This window comes from Bos mutus, chromosome 15 (assembly GCF_027580195.1).
Source record: "Bos mutus isolate GX-2022 chromosome 15, NWIPB_WYAK_1.1, whole genome shotgun sequence".
Taxonomy (NCBI): Eukaryota; Metazoa; Chordata; class Mammalia; order Artiodactyla; family Bovidae; genus Bos; species Bos mutus.
In genome coordinates, this window is record NC_091631.1 from 5,671,760 (window position 1) to 5,693,411 (window position 21,652).

The 21,652-nt window shown below is 43.3% G+C and overlaps 2 protein-coding genes across 8 annotated transcripts in view; both read left to right on the top strand.

The window, feature by feature from the left end:
- The window catches only part of AMBRA1 (autophagy and beclin 1 regulator 1), a 172,101-nt gene that overhangs the window by 88,289 nt on the left and 62,160 nt on the right, over positions 1–21,652 (top strand). The window lies entirely within an intron of this gene.
- On the top strand, positions 9,056–10,361 carry LOC102268996 (transcription initiation factor TFIID subunit 9-like). The gene is given in 1 exon segment (XM_014479192.2): positions 9,056–10,361. A coding segment is annotated over 1 exon segment (789 nt). The 5' UTR covers positions 9,056–9,360; the 3' UTR covers positions 10,150–10,361.

Genomic DNA, 21,652 nt, shown 5'->3' on the forward strand with positions numbered 1-21,652 from the left:
CTAAAATTTTAATAATTCCTCTGAGACTTTTAACTGCCAATCCTGATAGATGTGTGTGTGTGTGTGTGTGTGTGTGTGTGTGTGTGTGTGTAACTCAAACCTGGGCTCGAACCAGGAATTTTATGAGTTTTGATGCAGTTTGAAGTAACTCGGAATGTGTCTCCATGTCTCTTTTGCATGGGTCTGTGAGCCTGAGTGGAGCTCAAAAATGACAGCTGCTACTTGCATTGTAGAGTTGGCTTGAGAGGCAGTAGAGCAAAGTATTCAAGAGTTTGGGCTCCAGAGATAGACTATCTAGGTTCAGATATTCATGCTGCTACTTCCTCACAGTGTAATCTTGGTTAATTTAATCTTTTCTTGGGACTCAGTTTCTTCATCTGTAAAATGGGCATAAGAATAGTATTTAGCTCAGAGAATTGTTTTGAGGATTAAATGAGCTAATATAAGCACTTAGCATGTTTGGGGGTTTTTTTGGCACACGGTAAGTGTTCAGTAGACTCTAGCTATTTTCATTAGGATTTTGACTGTAAGACTTTGGGGCCAGCATTGAGTTAGAGCCGTGCTAGTCTCCGCACTGATTATAACCTTGCTGACCTCTCACTGTTCTTCTGTCTTCCTCAACAGTGCGCTTCCTGGGTCCCAAGCAGTGCTTTCTCCCCTTTGCTATGGTCAGTGAGTTGAAAAAATTCGGACTTGTGCTCTAAGACACCAGCAGATGGTAACCTGAAGTTCCCTATGTTGATAGTTTGACAACCTAATGTATCCATTGTTGCCTGTAGTCATGTCAACCAAGAGGGTTAGATTAGAGGAGTCACAGAGTTTGCATTTGAGTAACCCTTTTCTGTCTCTAATCAGAACTTGCTCTCATGAAATAAGCATCTACTCTCCAGACCAAGTACTTGCTCCTATGTAACCATGGCAACATAGGATTCTCAAAGTGGACCAATAGCATCAGCGTCATTTGGGATCTTGTTCCAAATGCAAATTCTTGATCCCTACCTCAGATACACTGAAGCAGAAATTCTGGTTGTGGGCTTAGGAATTTGTGTTTTAAATGGTCTTCTAGGTGATCCTGGTGCACTTGAAAAATTGAGAACTGCTCTAGATTAACTAATTAAAACAAGGGACAGAGGCAGAGAGGAAGAAATGGGAAGAGACGACTTGCTAACACATTTAAGGAGTGTGCGTGCCCGGAATCTAAGATGCGTTGGTCCTGGTGAGCCCCTGGTATATAAGTCTTCTTTATCTGGAGCTGTGAGTAATGAGTAATGGCGGGGCGGGGAATGAATGAATTTGTTATTGCCTGCAGAGTGCTCAGCTGGCGTATAATCAATTTTTACTTGATAAACATGTATTGAGCTTCTGTTTTTTCTGTGGCACAGTGTTAGGTATATGATAGTACCCAGATGAAAAAGACATGATCTCTGCTGTCCATACACTTTCCACCTACTATGTAAGCCCATCATACTCAGAAACGGCTAGAGGACAGTATATCTTGTGCTAAGTGTATACACAGAAAAGAAGAATACACAAAAAACTGGCCATGGGAGTGCAGAACCTGCCAGTGTCTCTATAGTGGAAAATAGGAGTCTATTAAGCTTTTTTGCTGGGACCGCAGGTTCTTGTCGACTCTGCTAGGAGTTTTCTTCCTAGGCGAAGTTGACCTGTAGCCTTTCTTCTCACTTCCTAACTAGTCTCCTGCCAGTCCCCCTTCTTCCTCCTGAAAGAGAAGGTGGGCATCAAGGTATCCGGGCTGGGACCTGCTGTGTAACTTGTGCTGTGAGTTCTCTGTGCCTGGGGCCTCCCTAGACCCAGAGAGCTGAGCATCTGAGTCTTGTGGCTTGTGTACTTCTTAGGAATATTTCTTATCTTGCAGATGCAACTGAAGATGCCCTCTAATCTCCCAAGGACCCACTATAATGCCAGAACCCTTTTACTTCCGTCTTCTTAGGTTATGATTAGTACATGCTTTGATATGTTTTGCAACCCCTCAGAACACATGATACAACAATACAGAAAGCTATGGAGGAGACGTGAGGAAAGAATAAGCGCAATACGAGATCAAAGCCCCCCCTTTTTTTCCAGTGGAGGCAGTAGCCAGTCTTCACTTTGTTTGAGATTAGAGATCTTATACATACTCTGGAAAGACTTGAAATAGTCTTCCTTGTTATCCCATCTACTCCATTATTTTCTATCTGAGTCCTTGATAGGAATGCTACCCCTCCACCTCCTTCTTTTTAAAACTCTGATCTCATATTGGCTTTTCTTTCCCTTTCTCAGTTCATGTCCTCAGGCAGTCTCATTTATTCCAAACTGGCTGGAAATGCCATGGGAGCTGGCAGACAGCACCTCTCACCCTCTCTACCAAAGTAGAGCCAACCTGTGGGTGTTAATTTCCTTTCTTAAACACCTGCTGATCCACAAGGCTGGCTCTTCCCCCAGGGTCCTTGTGGCACTCAGCTGGAAGCCCAGAGCAAGCACAGATAGATATCTTGGTGTAAGTCATGAGGTGGAGAGGCACCTGCACGAGGCTGACCAGGGACCTTTTGAAGCGTTGAGACTTTTGGGGGGTGTTTGTTTTGGTCAGGTGTTTAGGCTTCCCTGGTAGCTTAGACAGTAAAGCGTCTGCCTGCAACATGGGAGACCCGGGTTCGATTCCTGGGTTGGGAAGATCCCCTGGAGAAGGAAACGGCAATCCACTCCAGCACTCTTGCCTGGAAAATCCCATGGACGGAGGAGCCTGATAGGCCACAGTCCATGGGGTGTCACCTCAGGGCCAGAAAGCTATCCTGTAATGACATACTCCAGCCTGTAAAAATAGTGTCTCATATTACAGGGCCACCATGAAGAACCCCTGTGTTTGTCTGAAGCCTGACTCAGTGCAGCTGTGTGCCATGCAGAAAGGGCCAGCTTCACTACTGGTGCCTTGAGCTGTGGGGTTATATTCTTTGGAATTGCTTGGCAAGCAAACTAATGATTTATTTCTTTTTTTTATTTTTTATTTTTAATTTAAATTTATTTATTTTAATTGGAGGCTAACTACTTTACAATATTGTATTGGTTCTGCCACACATCAACATGAATCCACCACGGGTGTACACATGTTCAAACTCATGATTTATACTCTTATGGCTCATGCCCCAAAATGTTCTTCCTAGGCAGAGAATTTAACTGGTCCAGGCTGCAAAGCAACAGGGGGAAAACCAGACAGGAGGTAAAAGGTCTAGGTTCCCAGTGGCAATAAGAGTCTTTCAGGGAGGTTGGATGTGCTGGAAGCATGTGAGGAAAATAAAACAGCATTCGTTTTCATGAATAAATCTGCCTAAGAAGGTGAATTTTCTTCCGAATTTGCCATATTGCCAGCCAGTGGCAGCTTTGGTAGTACTTGGTCATTTTTCCAACAGGAAGCTCACAACAGTGTCTTTATTGTAATTTCCCTGGACTAGTAAACAACTGAGGACTGACATGGACATATCTAGTAACTCTTACTCAATAGAGTAAATTAGCTTAGAGACTGTGACAGGTCTATAGCAGCATTTAAAATTTTCCAGAACATTTGTCTTCATGCTGAACTGGTAAAAGGGTTGTGGACAGAAATAATGCAATAACTCAAGCTTAGTACCATGAACTAAGGTAGTGGAGTGGTAAAGAATCTGCCTGCCAATGCAGGAGACGCAGGAGACGTGGGTTCACTCCCTGGGTCGGGGAGATCCCCTGGAGGAGGAAATGGCAGCCCACTGCAGTGTTTTCACCTGGAAAATGCCATGGACAGAGGAGCCTGGCGGGCTACAGTCCATGGGGTCACAAAGAGTCGGGCACGACTGAGCACGATGTTAGATCATATTTGCAAAATGTGGTGACTGTGGTGGAATGCAGTGCTTCAAATGGGCTGAAAACAAAGACCCAAGAGCACTTCCTAGTGCCAGGGAGAGCTCTAAGCACTGTTCATATATTATTTCACTTAGTCTTCACAGTATTCCAGTGATGCCTTGGTATTACTCCTGTTTACAAATAAGGAAACCGAGGCATAAGCAGATGAAGTAGTTTGCCCACAACCACAGCTTGTACTTGACAGAGTAGGAATCAGAACTCAGGCTGTCTAGCTTTAGGTTGGGACTTCTCAAACAGAACCGTCATGGGGTATAGGGTGATGCCTTGTTGGCAGAAAAAGAGGCTGAAAAGTTAAACTCTGGTGTTTCTGTAAGAAAACAAAAAATAATTTGTTCAGCCTATGAAACCGCTACTGGGGAGCGGGCTGCAAATTCTCTTATATTCTTGTTGCAGCTCCTTTCCCCTCGAAAGAGCCCTGTAGAAGAAATACATTCCCAAACAATGACTCCTGAAGCGGTAATTACACTGTTGCCATCCCATTGGGAAGAAGGCTGGGGCGGTGATTACATTCCAAAACAAAGCTGTTCGAGTATAATTGCACTGTGCTGCTCTTATCAGTCTGGGGAAGGCAGGCCTCTGGTCTCCATCCTCATTTGTTTTTGAGATGGAATCCGAATAGCATTCAATTAATAGGCAAGGCCCAGGCACAGGGAAGTCAGCCAAAAGAGCCAAGAGGACATTAACTTGCTCTTAGCGTTTTCCTCCCACCACTTTCCAGACCTTTAAGTATCAGCAGATTTGAGGATGAGCCCATTTGAAGAAATGTATTTGGCTAATGGAGGGTTAGAGACCCCTGCTTAGAAGGTGTGCCCCCAAGCCCTCATGGGTCTTTGTACTTGAAGAAGAGGCAGTTAGGTAGCAGTGAAATTTCCCTGTCATCCCCAGCAGCTTTTGCTCTATCAGAGATTGGTCCTTCCTTCAAATCTTTCCCCCACATTCAAGTGTGTGTATGTATATACATCTATTATATATGTCTTGTGTGTATAGCTTCTAGTTGTGGAGCAGGAAGCCCCTCTCTGGTTCTGTTGAGATTATAAGGCTGACTTTTGTGAAATTTCAGCAGTTATCCCTAGATCTGGATTGAAAGAAGACATAACCCTAATTTAATCGTTTTGTTTCATGATTCAGAGGACAGAAAACTGCCTGTGACCTCTTAGGCATGCTTGTTGAACTAGAGCAGAGAAAGGAGAACAGTGTCCCTGTTATCAGGTTGAGGGTTGCACAGACCCCTCGGGAGGGGTGTAGCCTTGGCCACACAAACCACCCCAAAATTCACTGGCTTTTAAAAAGTGTTGTTGCTTACAATTCTGTGGATCCAACGTATATTTCTCTGATCTGAGCGAGCTTGATGGCTCTCTGTGTCTGGTGATGGCTTGACTGGGTATGGGTGGTCGTAGTTGATGTAACAGATAGGACGGTGGCCTGCTGAAGATCACCACATCACTGAACTTCGCACAAGTGATTGAGATTTTGGGATAGGGAGATTACACTGAATTATCTGTGTGGACGCAGTCTAATCACATGAGCCTTTAAAAGCAGAGGAGAAAGGCAGATAGGTCAGTCAGTGAGATGCAGTGGAAGAAGATGGGAGTTGTTTGGCGCTCAGCCACCAGTCAGCAAGAAAACCAGAACTTCAGTCCTAAAACTGCAAGGAACTGAACTCTGCCAAGACAAATGAGCAAGGAGACAAACCCTTCCCGAGAGCCTCCAGAAAAATAGCATAATCCTGCCACCACTTTGATTTTGGCCCAAGAGACACTTGCTGGACTTCTGACCTGCAGCAATGAAAACTAGTACATTTGTGTTAAGCCACTGAGTTTGTGGTGATTTGTGGCTGTAGCCACGGCAAACCAGTGCAGATGGTTTCCCACGTCCCTGGCCTCGGCTGTGGTGGCTCGTCTCTTCTCTCTTCACCAGCTTTTCCTCAGAAGCCTCTCAGTTCCAGAGAGAATGAGCCATCAGGCCCCAACGCAACGCGCACTCGGCGAGTCTCTGCTTTTTTACTTCTGTTATTATCCCATCAGCTAACGAAAGCCACTCGGCTAACTCCAGAGTCAAAGAGGGGACTGTCTCTAAGCACATGGTTTCAGAGGAGAGGCTTGAATCATGAGGGGTCATTACAGGGACATACCACAATGAAGTCAGTTTTTGAGATCTGCAGTAGCCTAGTAACTCACTGTCAGCAAACTGCTTTTTAGAGTGTCCTTACATATACGTGAAAGGAAAGTTTCAGCACACCAAGGGATATCGATGTATAGATTTTGAATTCCAGAGAAATGTCTTGATTTTTCATTATTTAAATGGTTTAAATCATTATTTGGTTTATTCAGAGAGACATGCATTTGGAAATGACATCCAAATGGAAAGCTAGATCCTGGTTTTCTAGACAGAGCATTTCAGAAGAACTACCTTTTTTCTCTGTTTTCTGGGATGCAGCCCTCTATTTCTGTGTGCTGGAGGGTAAGAGATGTGCAGAAGAGCTCTGTGGGTGGCTGGGCCCCTTGGGGCCACGTGTATTTCTGTGTGGGAGCAAGACTGACAGGATTAACTGTGCAGGCACTTACTAAATTGGCTGTAAGTGAACCTGTGCCCATGGCATCATTTATAATCCGCAGCTTCTGTAACAGAAGCAAATTGGAAGAAAAGTGCCTAAAAACTAAGGCAGAGGGTCTTTGCGTGGCCAGTGACCATGGCACATTATGCTTTCTTAGAGCAGTTGTTGGGAGGAGGTAGAATTCAGTTCTTCTCAAGCATAGGAGTTAGCTTTTGCTTGGCCTTATTGATAACACTGGTGAGAAACTTAATTTATGGGCTCCAGATACGAAGGCACAGACTGGGCCTCAGGCATGTAGAGCCAAATGTCATATTCACTAGTCATTCCTTCAGAACATGCTTGATGTTCAGAAGCATCTCCATAACTTGGTGGAACGCAAGCTGTGCTGTTAGTGAACTCTGAATTTTGCACTGGGCAGTTGGGTTCGAAAATAGGATGGCCTATGTACAAGAAAGGTGTGTACTTCTCATTGGAGATTTAAGCTGGCTTTCTCAAGAACTTCACCCAGCTCAGCAGGGCACCCAGCGATTTAGTGTGTTCCCTGAGCATCTCGCTGCTCTGCCTTAAAGCTCAGCCAGGATTCGTGAAATGACTGTGAGGCAGTCAGGGAGCCGCTGCTGCAGCTTGCAATGCATGTGCGTGGCCTTGTCTGCTCCTAGAAAGTGAAGAGAAGCAACTTGGCCCGCACTGGGGAAGATTCCACTCACAAGAGGAAACGGAGCAGCAGTATGTCTTGGGAAGAACAGTGCTGAGAATGGAAATGTACAGACTGTTAAAAGAGGCAGAGATGCTCGCCAAACCAAATAAAACTAGAGCTTATCTCTTCTCTCCTGATAAGAAGTTAGAATGTGTAGTGATGGGATTCAGCCAGTATCCTTCCTGTCTTCTGCCTTTGCTTTTTGGGTCCCCTTCCTCACCTACCTTTAGACCTTTATCCATCATGGGTCACCGAATTTAAACTTGATGTTCTTTACAGCACAGCAAATACAGCTAACATAAGACCTAATTGAGAGCTTATAAAAGTCACAAAGTGTTTCTTGGCCTAAATATTTTCATTGATTCTGCTGAAGTGAGATGACTGGGGAAAGTGGTAAAATGTTAAATTGCTTCTTAGGAAACTAATTAAAACTGAACATACCAATGCAAAGCTTGAAATAAGTTGTTTCAAATACCCCAGTTCCTCCACTCCCATGGTCCAGATAGAGAGACTACAGGGACAACTTAAGAACACCTGATCTGAAGAACTTTCCAGCTGTTCTAATCTTGTCTTGCCGAGGAAGAGCTCTAAAGTCCTGTGGGATAGAAGCAGCCAGCACCAAGAGTTAGCTTGGGAGTGGTTAATACCCCTCTGTTGCTATGAAGCAAGCCAAACCGCCCTTGAAAACAATACCATCTAGGTGAAAACAGTGAGCTTGCCCTGCTGGCAGCTTTAAGACCTCAATGTCCCCACTTCACCTATTGAACTGCCAACTCTAAGACTCATTTATAGAATTTCTCAAGCTGCCACTGGATGGAAGTACTAGGGAATTGGCCAGAGAATGTGGAGGTGAGAGCTGTGAAGGACATGTTTAGAGTCAGGTTTACTTTTTGTCCCATTCTACCGTAATTTCTAAGTACACCATGTTTTAGCTTTGTTGTTGTTCAGTCACTAAGTCATGTCTGACTCTCTGCTGCCCCAGGGACTGCAGCACGCCAGACTTCCCTGACCTTCCTTATTTCCCGGAGCTTGCTCAAACTCAGGTCCATTGAGTTGGTGATGCCATCCAACCGTCTCATCCTCTGCCTCCTCCTTCTCCTTTTGCCTTCAATCTTTTCCAGCATCAGGGTCTTTTCCAGTGAGTCAGCTCTCCATATCAAGTGGCCAAGTATTGGATCTTCAGCCTCATCATCAGTCCCTCCAATGAATATTCATTGTTTCCTTTAGGACTGACTGGTTTGATGTCCTTGCAGTCCAAAGGACTCTCAAGAGTCTTCTTCAGCACCATAGTTTGAAAGCATCAATTCTTTGGTGCTCAGCCTTTCTTTATGGTCTAGCTCTCACATCCATACATGACGACTGGAAACACCATGGCTTTGGCTATACAGACCTTGATTAGTGTGGACTTACTGTTAGTTTTCATTTTCAGGCATGAAGTGCAGCTGCCTACCTTTTCCTTTGTGTTATTAGCATCTCTTCTGCATGTGAGAGGGACTTTTTTCCTGAAAGGCTAGTGTACTGCGTAGAGACAGTGCTCTTTTTTGACACCTGAAGAAAAATTGTTATGAGTATAGAAATCTTGAAAAAAATCATTTTAGTCTTGGTTTCTGGGGATCTCCTTTATTTAAAGATGCCTGCTAGGAATTCCCTGGCGGTCCAGTGGTTAGGACTCCAGCCTTTCCCTGTCAAGGGCCAGGCTTCAATCCCTGGTCAGGGAACAAAGATCCCACAAGCCACACAGCATGGTAAAATTAAAAAAAAATAAAGATGCCTGCTTCCTTTGTCCTCCTCATTTTGGATGCTAGACTTCCCTCTTCTACCTCTCTCCTGTTCTGAGACCTTTAAAGTTAAGAGTCAAAAGGATAAGGCAAGAAATTATGGACCCTGTGATGCAAGCGTGTCCTCGAGGGCCGGGTAACCAACTGTGGGTGACGAGGCGACGGAGGTGGGTCTCGAGTGCCCCTCCAGGCCTCGAGTACCCCGGGCCGCTGGCGCTTGCCGTTGCCCGCCCCTGCTGGCCCCTCCCAGGAGTGTGTAGAGCGCGTGTGCAGAGGCGTGCGGAGCCAGCGCGGCGAGGACCATGTTGCTTCCGAACATCCTGCTCACTGGTACACCAGGGGTTGGAAAAACTACATTAGGCAAAGAACTTGCATCAAGATCAGGACTGAAATACGTTAATGTGGGTGATTTAGCTCGAGAAGTTTGATCACCGGATATCATGGAGTCTGGCAAGATGGCTTCTCCCAAGAGCATGCCGAAAGATGCACAGATGATGGCACAAATCCTGAAGGATATGGGGATTACAGAATATGAACCGAGACTTATAAATCAGATGTTGGAGTTTGCCTTCCGATATGTGACCACAATTCTAGATGATGCAAAAATTTATTCAAGTTATGCTAAGAAAGCTACTGTTGATGCAGATGATGTGCGATTGGCAGTGCAGTGTCGTGCTGACCAGTCTTTTACCTCTCCTCCACCAAGAGATTTTTTATTGGATATTGCAAGGCAAAGAGATCAAACCCCTTTCCCATTGATCAAGCCTTACTCAGGTCCTAGATTGCCACCTGATAGGTATTGCTTGACTGCTCCAAATTATAGACTTAAGTCTTTACAAAAAAAGACATCTACTTCTGCAGGAAGAATAATAGTTCCACAGTTAAGTGTTGGTTCAGTTACTAGCAGACCAAGTACTCCCACGCTTGGCACACCAACCCCACAAGCCATGTCCATTTCAACTAAAGTAGGGACTCCAGTGTCCCTCACAGGGCAAAGGTTCACAGTATAGATGCCCACTTCACAGTCTCCAGCTGTAAAAGCTTCAATTCCTGCAACATCAGCAGTTCAGAATGTTCTAATTAATCTGTCATTAATTGGGTCCAAAAATATTCTTATTACCACTAACATGGTCTCATCACAAAATACTGCCAGTGAAGCATCAAATGCATTGAAAAGAAAACATGATGATGACGACGATGATGACGACGATGACTATGATAATTTGTAATCTAGCCTTGACGCATGTAACATGTATACTTGGTTTTGAATCTATTGTACTGAGATTAAACATGCATGCTAGATGTTTCCATGTTGTGTTCTAGAAAAAATAGTATTTAATGAGTAAATATGCTTACCATACTTTTCGATTGAGCTGTTGTGTTAGATTTTCTTTAATAGGATTAGTAATGGTTTCTCCTCAGCCTTTAAGTGTAAAAAATAAAGTTGCAATTCGTGCATTAAAAAAAAAAAAGAAATTATGGGATTCTTACAGCAAGAGCTAAGCAGTATTGGTTACAAGTTGACTATTTCACATTTTACAATTTTACATGACTCATAACTTTTGTGTGGGGAGTATAACTGAAACAAACTATCAAACTTGAAGTGGCCTCGGGCCCTGTCTCTGAAGGAGAATGTTGAAAAGAGTTCTGCTCCTCTGAAATCTTTTTTGTTTCTTAATTGGGCAGTCTGTGATGGGAGGGGTTTTTTTGTGTGTGCGCATAGATAGACTCCGTCAAAGAATATTGCAAACAAAGACAGACAAGGTTAAGGTCTAGTCTACTTCCCAGAGAAATCCATGCCCATTCCTTTCTCAGCCTAGGACTTGTACATTAAACATGAACATTTCACTTATGTTTTCCCTTGGCTTCGGTATTCATAAATGGTGCACGTTAGGAACTACCAAGAAGTCACCCATAGCTGCTTTCTTGTGAGAAGCCAAAGGTTTGGATTCTTCTTTTAATCATAATTAAGCTTTTGTATTCCAAATCATGCCTAGCACTGGGCCTTGGAGGCTGCCTGCCATTTAAGTTGACCAGGACTTAAAACTATTTGGGTCCACTTTCAGAAGGACCTAAAATACTTTATTTATTTTAAAATTTTTGCTATTGATGAGACTATTCTTCCATTTAAAAACGTATTCAGTCCACCTCACTCGTTTTCTCTTCTCCTCAGCTTCCCTCCAGGTGCTCAGGTTGATCCTGTGGGAATATAGCGTGACCGTCCTCATCCTGTAGATACCTGTGGGCCTTCTCAAGCTGAACCTTACAGCTTCCATTTCTCAGCTCCACTCTGTGTCACTTCTCTTCTGGCTTTCTTGACTTCCGATCCCCAGCCCCACCACCATCTCTCTTGCTCTGAAGACCATGTCCAGCGTCTGCTTAGACGATAGACAGTGATTAGATGTCCTCGGTGCACTAGAACTGTACTGCTCTCCTTGAGCCTCACTTTATCTGCTAGGCATGGGGAAAGTCCAGCATGAGTACACGCCCTCTGTAGGTTCCCCCACTCTGTCCAGGAGGCAACAGAGCTACGTTAGAACAGACAGAAAAAGTTAGGGTCTCTCTTTGCATATGAGAAGGATGTGAATGGATCTCTTCTGTTCGTGTTGATCGTATACCTCAGAACAGTTATTTGTTCACTTATTCCCTTATTCGTTGAAAACCATTTGCCTCTGGTGGTTCTAATATATATTAACTTTATCATGAAAATAATCAACCAAGAAAAATACCAAAACCGACCAATTTTACTACTTCTCTCATTGCCATTATTCAGACGGATAATATAGTCGTGTTCTTAAGTCTGTGTGTTATGAATTCAGTGGATCCTAATTGCCCAACTAGGAATCAGACTTGCAGCCCTAGCGTTGATAGTGTAGAGTCTTAACCACCGGACTATAAGGGAAATGTCTGGAATGTACTTGAGTGCTACAATTTGCCAGGCCCTACGCTAAGCGCTGGGGATTTTTACTAGAAAAAAATAGATTAACTTTCAAGTTCAATTACTATTTTCATACCTTTTCAAAAGTGCTTTAAATTACTGTATCCAGAAGTCCTAGATTTTATCTGATTCCTTATTCCTGATTATTATATCAGAGTGGCTGTCATTCTGATGTGATACAGGAGGATGTAGGCTTTAATGAATGTCTTTGGCACTGATCGTTAATTGCTGATTTCCTGGTGATGTTGCAATAAAGTATTAATTAACCACTAAATCCAAGTTGACCTCTTAGTCAAAGAAGCAGCTTTGTTTTCCTGAAGGGAGATTGGGTTTTTTGTGTACGGCCTAACACACTGGTAATCCACCAAGTTTTGACTGGTTGGTAAAATGCAGTTGTGCTAAATAAAATCGTTATTGCAGTGTAAGCTTAACTTTGGGCCTGTGAAGTTGCACCTATGTTTCAGAGTAGGATATAAGTTGGTAGGAGACAGACCTCGTGTTCCCTAGAGTGTGAGAGGCTAGCGTGGCGAGTATGCAGTCAGAGCAGCACCAAGGCTGTCAGATGGGCACTGGGAGTCACTGTCTTATTCAACTGGTGCAGCACCTTCATTATTGAAAATGGCTTTACTACCGTGTTGTGTCTTCTAATCGCTTCAAAAATACTGCCCTCCCCCCCCACAAGTGGTATGTTACGGACACAAAAAAACACTGAGGGCTACTGATCTTGTGTGTTAGAATCTGCGCTAGACATTGGCGGCCGGGTCGTTGTCATTCAGGCTCCTTCAATAATTCACAGTGTGATTTGAGTGAGTCACCTGGTCTCTTTGTCTCTGACAGGTGAGGATGAGGTTAGCCTTACCTCCGTGTTCCTTCCAGGGATTAGTTAAGTTGGGGGGGGAGGGTAGAAATGGTAAAGCACTCTTAACTCTTTTGAAAAATGTATTACCTGAAATTAAAAGGAATAAAAGTAGATATTTGCCTTAGCACCCAGGTTATTTGCAGTACCTGAACTACTTGGCACAAGCCGAGATCACCAACTTTAGATGTTCTGGTGACAGGAACGCCTCGATGCTAAGAGACAGGCTCAGGTGGCTGTAAAGAACCCATCTCAGCTTAATAAACGGAGTTGCCGAAGCACATCTGAGTTGTGCTAGGCACCCTTGGGACAGAAAAGAAATACTTCCTGATGAACTAAATAGAGGTGGTCACAGTAACAGAAAGAGGAAGCAGGACTTGCTTCGGGTTTGTGCATAGTCTTCTCATAGACTGAATGTAGTTTGTGAAGTATCCTTTGACTCTCCTTGACTAATTATTATTTTGATCTCTTCTCAGTTTTTCCAGGGATATAAAGCCAACCAAAGATCTTAGGTCATTCTCTACTCCTTTGCAAAAGTTAGTGTAGATATGAAATAAGACATCAAATCCTGAAAATATAAAGTTATTTCTTAACCCCTTGGGACGCTAAAATGTGAACATAATCTTAAAGAAATAATCTGATGAAGCAAACCTATGTGATTGAATTTTTTTTTTTTTAAATTTTATTTTATTTTTAAACTTTACAATATTGTATTAGTTTTGCCAAATATCGAAATGAATCCGCCACAGGTATACCCGCGTTCCCCATCCTGAACCCTCCTCCCTCCTCCCTCCCCTACCCTCCCTCTGGGTCGTCCCAGTGCACCAGCCCCAAGCATCCAGTACCGTGCATTGAACCTGGACTGGTGACTTGTTTCATACATGATATTATACATGTTTCAATGCTATTCTCCCAAATCTCCCCACCCTCTCCCTCTCCCACAGAGTCTATAAGACTGATCTATACATCAGTGTCTCTTTTGCTGTCTCGTACACAGGGTTATTGTTATCATCTTTCTAAATTCCATATATATGCGTTAGTATACTGTATTGGTGTTTTTCTTTCTGGCTTACTTCACTCTGTATAATAGGTTCCAGTTTCATCCATCTCATTAGAACTGATTCAAATGTATTCTTTTTAATGGCTGAGTAATACTCCATTGTGTATATGTACCATAGCTTACTTATCCATTCATCTGCTGATGGGCATCTAAGTTGCTTCCATGTCCTGGCTATTATAAACAGTGCTGTGATGAACATTGGGGTACACGTGTCTCTTTCCCTTCTGGTTTCCTCAGTGTGTATGCCCAGCAGTGGGATTGCTGGATCATAAGGCAGTTCTATTTCCAGTTTTTTAAGGAATCTCCACACTGTTCTCCATAGTGGCTGTACTAGATTGCATTCCCACCAACAGTGTAAGAGAGTTCCCTTTTCTCCACACCCTCTCCAGCATTTATTGCTTGTAGACTTTTGGATCGCAGCCATTCCGACTGGCGTGAAATGGTACCTCATAGTGGTTTTGATTTGCATTTCTCTGATAATGAGTGATGTTGAGCATCTTTTCATGTGTTTGTTAGCCATCTGTATGTCTTCTTTGGAGAAATGTCTATTTAGTTCTTTGGCCCATTTTTTGATTGGGTCATTTATTTTTGATTTGAGGAGATGCCATAGAGCTTAATACTAAGGACAACTGAACTCAAATTTCATCTCATTTCTTGCCAACTGGGTGACCATGGGAAAGTTGTTTAACTTATCTAAGCCTCAGTTTTCTTGTCTGTAGAAGAGGGGTTCTGTAAAGCCTTTCAGTGACTACCCTATTGAAAATTGCCAGTACTTTACCCTTGGTACTTTCCATTCCTCTTCTCTGTTTTATATTTCTCCGTGACACTTAATGTAATTTTAACATGCTATGTGAACTCATGTCTTTGTTATGTAGCTTTTCCTCCCCGCTCCCCAGAATGTAATTCCCATGAAGGCAGGAATTTTTATGTGTTTTGTTCACTGTCTGGCATGTAGTAGAAACTCACTATATATTTGTCTAATGAATAAACGGACTTCATGTTGGGTAATTGTGAAGATTGAATGGGAACATTTATGAAACAAGAACTTAATGTGTCCCTTGGTACAAGATAAATACTTAGAAAATAGTAGCAATTATTGCACACGAAGCATCTTGCTACATATTTTTGAAAAATGAACAAAACCCATAGTGTTGTTATATCAGAATGCCATGTATGGATATTAGGTGGGGCTTCCCTGGTGGCTCAGACAGTAAAGAATCCACCTGCAGTGCAGGAGACCTGGGTTCCGTCCCTGGGTTTGGAAGATTCCCTGGAGGAGGGCATGGCAACCCGCTCCAGTATTCTTGCCTGGAGAATTCCACAGACAGGAGCTCGGCAGGCTACAGTCCATGGGGTCGCAAAGAGGTGGACACGACTGAGCGACTAAGCACATAGCATGCAACTTAAAAATACGAAATGTAAACTATTGCTGTGTTGTTTTCTATAATGTTGTTTATTCTTTTATTTTGGGCTGTGCTGCGTCTTCGTTGTTGAACGAGCTTGTCTCTGGTTGCGGTGAGCAGGGGCTGCTCTCTAGTTGAAAGCACAGTCTTCTCGTTGCAGCAGCTTCTCTTGTTGCGGAGCACAGGCTCTTGGGTGTGCAGGCTTCAATAGTTGCGGAGTTTTGGTTCCCAGGCTTTAGGGTACACATTCATTACTTGTGGGCACAGGTTTAGTTGTTCTGCAGCGAGTGGGATCTTCCCAGATCAGGGATTGGACCCATGTCCCCTGCGTTGGCTGGTGGATTCTTTACTACTGAGCCACCAGGGAAGCCCCCTGTTGCTATGTCTTATTTTACTTTCAAGGTATCTTATATTCAAATTGTACCTAGGATGTATAATGTATTTACGGTTTTACAATATTTTTCCTTGTATTCCCATATTTGTATACAAGTTTCGTGTCTCTCTCTAAAATTATTAGTTTCCTCAAGTCAAGAGCCTTGTCTTTTTTCATATTTCTAGTGCCCAGTGCTTCTGTTATGGCCTGCTTTGCTGTAATGCAAGGGTTATGTTCCTAAGACATTCAGTGTAATAAAACAAATCCTGTTATAAAAACAGAGTTTTGGGGAATTTTCCAGCAGTGCAGTGGAATTCCTGCATTTCTCTGCCAAGGGCGCAGGTTCAGTCCCTGGTCAGAGAACTAAGATACTGCAAGCTTCACAACATGGCCAAAAAACAAAAAAAAAAACAAACAGTAGTTTCATTTGGAGGAGGGAGGTTTCTAAGAGTTAGAGAGTTCAACATACAGCAACACATTTTACATGAGGCAACTTCAGTTAAAATGTATTACAACTATATGAATATCGATATAAACCAAACCTAACATTTGATTACATCTTCCTTTTCCTTAAGAGTGATGCCTGGCCCTCTTTTTTTTTGAAAAAAAAAAAATAATAATAATAATAACTACCAGCACAAATTCTTAGCACTTTTTTTTAAAACCATTTTTTTAAATTGAAGTGTAGTTAATTTATAATGTAATGTCTCAGGTGCACAGAAAAGCTATTCAGTTATGAATAAATAAAAAAATGCATACATATGTATGTGTGTGGGGGTGTATTCTTCTTCAGATTCTTTCCTGTTATAGGCTATTGGTGGTGGTGATGGTTTAGTCACTAAGCGTATCCAACTCTTGGCGACCCCGTGGACTGTAGCCCACCAGGCTCCTCTGTCCATGGGATTTCCCAGGCAAGAATACTCAACGGGTTGCCGTTTCCTTCTCCAGGAATTATAAGCTATTATAAGCTATGTATTCAATAAATATAGGTCCCTGTGCCATATAGTAGGTCCCCACCAGCCATCCCAAACTCCCCGTTCATCCGTCTCATGGGGAAAGGAGGGTTATGACTGGCAAATTACGACAGGAACATTTCTTCTCCAGAAGACGCAAAATTGTATGTGAAAGGAAATATAAATTTATTATACTGTTTATGTTATGAATATATGGTCAAATTACTGTAAATAATTAATATTAAATAATGTTAAATGTAAAAATGGGGTATAACTTCTTTGGAAGAGTGGGGAAGAAAAGGGCAGGAGAAATCATGTCCCGTCTTAGGAAACCAGTAGATAATTGTGAAAATTGAAAAATTAGTAACAGCAGAAATATGACAGTTAATTATCAGAAGAAAAACAGCTAAAAGATTTAAAAAGCAAATCAAGGGAGAGGATAGGGCAGGAGGCTGCTGTTTAACTTTATTAGCCTTGTAATACTCTTTAACTTTTAAAATTGTGTGTATGTAGTACTTTGATAAAAATTAAAATTTAAAAGCACTCCACTTTGTAATTCCCTTACTCACAAAATTTCAAAGGATTTCTGTTTCTTGCTGTACAGATGACAAATTCCTTGTCTTTTTTTAGCCTGATTTTATATTCTGCCTTATATGAGCCTCTGCTTCCCACTGAACTGATATTAGCCCTTGAACCCTAAACCACCTTGAGCAGCTAGAGCTGCTTTTTGGCTTGAACCGTTTTCTTCCTCTCCTCCTTTCCAAACCCGTTCGCTCTTTCCTGTAAGCCTTAGCTTCTGTTTCTCCCCTAAGCTTTCCTGGCTTCCCCTCCCCAAGTCCAGTGGCCTTTCCTCAACAGCTGTGGCTCGCGTGGTCTGTGCCTTTCATTAGACACTTAAGTTGCTTTTCTTGTTTGTAATGTTTTGGACAGAATTCTTATCTCCCCAACTGGATTATTGGCTCCAACCAAGCAAAAAGGACATCTTATTACCATTTTATATACATCTTCCACTGTGCTATGTTTGATAGATACCTATTTAACATTCATTTCTCATTCAGCCATCAAAAAGCTCTCTGGTTTGAGTTCACTACTCTTTATTCTGGGCATGTCTCAAGACTCTGTACTTTGGCCTGAAAAATCTCTCTATCTCTGTCAGCCTTAGTGAGACTGAAGGCCAAAAGGTTTATCTCTTTGCGGATGATACTGTTTTTGATCGTCATGGTGTGCCTGTTGTTTTTAACAAAACATAACATGGACAATTCCTAATCTCCCCAACCCTTTGGATGCTTAAGCATTTCAGATGTTTTGTATTATTTGAGAGAAATGCTAATTTATCATTACTGTCACCCCTCTGGGAATTTGCGAACCTTCTCCTTTAAACTCCCATGTGTCACTATTCTCTGTCCTGCAAAAAGCCAGGAAAAACAGAAACAAAGCCCTCTGCAGTCTGCACTGCTTTCTCTTTGCACTAAGAACAGCCACCTGGCCTTTACAGGTGCCCTCCAGAGCTTCATCAGTGATAGATTCTCATCTGAATCTAGAGCCCAGAGTGACCTGAGATGCTAGTTTTTAATCTCCTGGAGGCCAGTGACTTCTATGAGAATGCGTATTAAAAGCCTGGACTCTCCCCTCAGAAAAAAGGTATATGCAAAACTGTAATAAAGAGTAACCAGGATTTGGGTTTTATTCAGGTACAATAAGGCCCGCAGATGAGAAGGATAGTCAGTCGAAAAGATGGTTCATTACTTACAGTTCTGAGAGTAGGGGGACTCACTGAGCCATGCAGGGCCGCGTGGGGTAGTGTCAGGGTCAGCCAGGAGGCAGGGGGAGCTGAAGGGAATGCCCGAGCCAGAGCCCTTCTCCATATTCTCAGGGGAAGGAATGGGTGAGGCGAGGTAAGTGTGCTGAATAAATTCAGGATCAGACAGTTCGGATAATTTTGACAGACCCCAGGATGGTCCCCAGTTGTTTGTACCTGGCTCTGGAGTGGTTTTGGCCAGAGGGTATATTGGTCAGGAGGGAATGGGATCTGGATGGGTTGGTTTGCGTGCTTGTAGACAGTTGTTTGCTGTCTCTGGAAATTAGCTAACCCGGAGAGGGGCAGTCCGGCAGTCCACAAGGACCTCAAATATCAAAGCACCATAAGATGTAAAAAACAAAAATGGCCTCATCCAGTGACACACGCATACACACAATTTAATTTGCAGTTTCAGTGGTTTCTTGGAGCTTCCGAAGGCCGTCTGTAGACCCAAGCAAGGTTTAAAACCCTGCATGGGCCTGGGAGCTCTGTGCCTTTGAATATAGTAGTTGATTTTAGACTACTCTCTTCACAAGAAGATCTGTATTTAATTATCTATTTCGGCAAGAAAGTGTAGCAACTGCTCAGTTTTTTTATGGTAAAGCTTTTCTTTCTACGTTCTTTTGACTTTTACCCTAGGAGCTTATTTGTGGGTATTTCGTGCCAGGAAGGATAAGCCTGTATCCCGTAATTGCTGCCTCGAGTCTGTGCTCACAGGGTGTCCTGATGACATTTTAAATACATGGAAAATTTTGGATGCATGAACTGTCTGGTGCTGAGTCTCTGCTGCATTTCTGCTCTGGCACCTGCTTCTCTCTTCTTGGAGTTTATCCCGCTGCCTAATTCTGTACATTGTCTCCAAGCCTTTCATTAAGCATTGTTGGAAATTTTGCTTTTTCACCTCAGCATCCCCGCTTATCTTTGCAACAGAAACAGAACCGGCTCTGACTACTAGGCATTTCCTCGAATGAAAAGCTCCCCATCTCGCCTTTTCTGACTTTTCAGAGCATGAAATGGCTGTGCTAACCCTGCTGGCCTCAAGGCAAGAGCCTTGCAGAGGCAGACAAAGGGGACAGCGTGCTCCCAGCTTGGATTCTCCAGAGGCCAGAAGGAGAAACTTCTTAACCTTACTAACTTGCAGTCAAAAATCTGCCCACCCCTGCTTTGTTTTGGCTGCAGTTAAGAAGGAAGTAAATTCTTGGTGTGTTTCCCCTGCATGTAACCATCAATTTCTTAGTGCCCTGAGTACTGTATTTTATAGATTCCAGAGGTTGGGTAGTTTCCTAGAGTTCAAAAATCAAACAGAAATGGCTTTAGGCATTCTGGAGGTGTCCTTTTGCTGGTTGGATGGATATTTCTCAAAGCCAGAGGTACTGTGGCTCCAAGGCAATGAATTGAGTTGCAGCCGTGTGCTTTGTGCAGGGTGCTCTTTCTAGGGTACAAGGACTGAGAGGTACTTAAGTCTAGCCGAGGGATTTAAGATAGCCCTTACTCCTAAAGGGTTAACAGTTGAGTAGTAAGAGTCTGTGCATATTGAGGAAACTCTTTGTTTCTGTTTAGTATGGACTTAACGCACAGCTTCTGTGGCGGAGCATTAAGATATTTCATATAAAGATGAGAAAATCATGTGTTTCCTTCCCATCAAAAGAACCTATTTGTAGGAATTTCCTGGTGCTCCAGTGGTTAGGACTCAGTACTTTTACGTTCAAGGTCCTGGGTTTGATCCCTCATTGGGAAATGAAGATCTTGCAAGCCACACGACAAGGCCAAAACAAGGAAAAGAACCTATTTATAATGGCCTGTATGGATTCAGGTTCAGGGAAAAGTGTTGAGCAGGAACAGAGCAAGTATATACTTAGTTTCTAGATTTTGAGCTAGACCTCCGGTGGACTGAATTTTGTGCTTGTCTTAAGTGGACTGAGTAATGACAAGAGTCCTGCCTGGACTGGAAGGCGGGAGATGGAGCAGAAGGAATATGACAGAGCAAGAGAGAAACAAAATGCTCTGGGGCTTCTAAAGAGAAGATCATGTCAGGCTAACGAGATCAGAAAAGAGTTCTTGTAAAAAAGGATTGAGAAAGTCCTTGATTGGGGGCAGGGATTGGGGGATTTTAGGAAGCATTTGTTAGAGGAGAGAGGAAGGAGCCTGGAGAGTAGGAACAGTATGAACCAAAGTACAAAAGTGGAGATATATTTAAAGCATATTTCCAGAAACGTGAATAATGTGGGAGATAAGCAAGAAAGGTAGATGGCAGGCAGACTGTTGAGGGCCGTGAGTAACAGACCAAGGAGTCTGGTTTCAGCGTCTCGGAGCCATTAGAGACGGGAGAAGGTGAGTGCCGCAGTCAAAGCTCGCTTTAGAAGTCATCCGTCTGGATTGGGAGAAGGATCGGGGTGAGGACAGTGGGGAGGGAGAAAGGTGGTTTTGTAAAGGGCAGGGCCCATAGCTTAGTGATAAGCGCAAGATTCTTTGGTGATGTTGCTTGTTGTTCAGTCGCTCAGTTGTGTCCAACTCTTTGTGACCCCATGGACTGCAGCACGCCAGGCTTCCTTGTCCTTCACCATCTCCCAGAGCTTGCTCCAACCCATGTCCGTTGAATCGGTGATGCCATCCACCCATCTCATCCTCTGTCATCACCTTCTCCTCCTGCCCTCAATCTTTCCCAGCATCAGGGTCTTTTCCAGGGAGTCGGCTCTTTGCATCAGGTGGCCAGAGTGTTGGAGCTTCAGCCTCAGCATCACTCCCTCTAATGTCTATTCAGGATTGATTTCCTTCAGGATCGACTGGTTTGACCTCCTTGCTGTTACTTACCCACACCCTAAGCAGCCTATCAGGAAGTTTGCAGGTTGTCATGCATTCTTTACGACAACCAGGGACAGAGCTTGCCTTGAAAAGCACCGCCGTACTTGGTTTTCAGGCTTCCCTGAAGAGTGATAGCAGACCCAGTGTTTCCTTAGGAGTGCATCCAGCAGCTCTGGCAGAAAGGAAGAGACTAAAACGTCTTAAAACTCCTTTTGCTTTCCCTTGTGAAATATCTCTTTCAAAACCTAGAACTCTGCCTCAGGCCTTTCTCAGAAATTTATCTAACCTGACATTAAAACTAAACCTTTCTTTTCTTCAAGAAAAGATGTTTTAAGGTGCTGTCTAAGAGAAAAGCTTGGGGCATCTGTGTATTTCATCTGTGCAGACAGACTGTTCCTAGGATGAACCCAGGAAGCCTGTGGCCTTAAGAACCCTTGTTTTTGTTGAGTGCGAAGTTTGTGCCCGTGTGCCATTGATAGCTGTCTGCTGGGTGGTTTCACCAGTGCAGTAGCTCAGGCTTTTACATGGTATAAACTTGATTCACGGAGA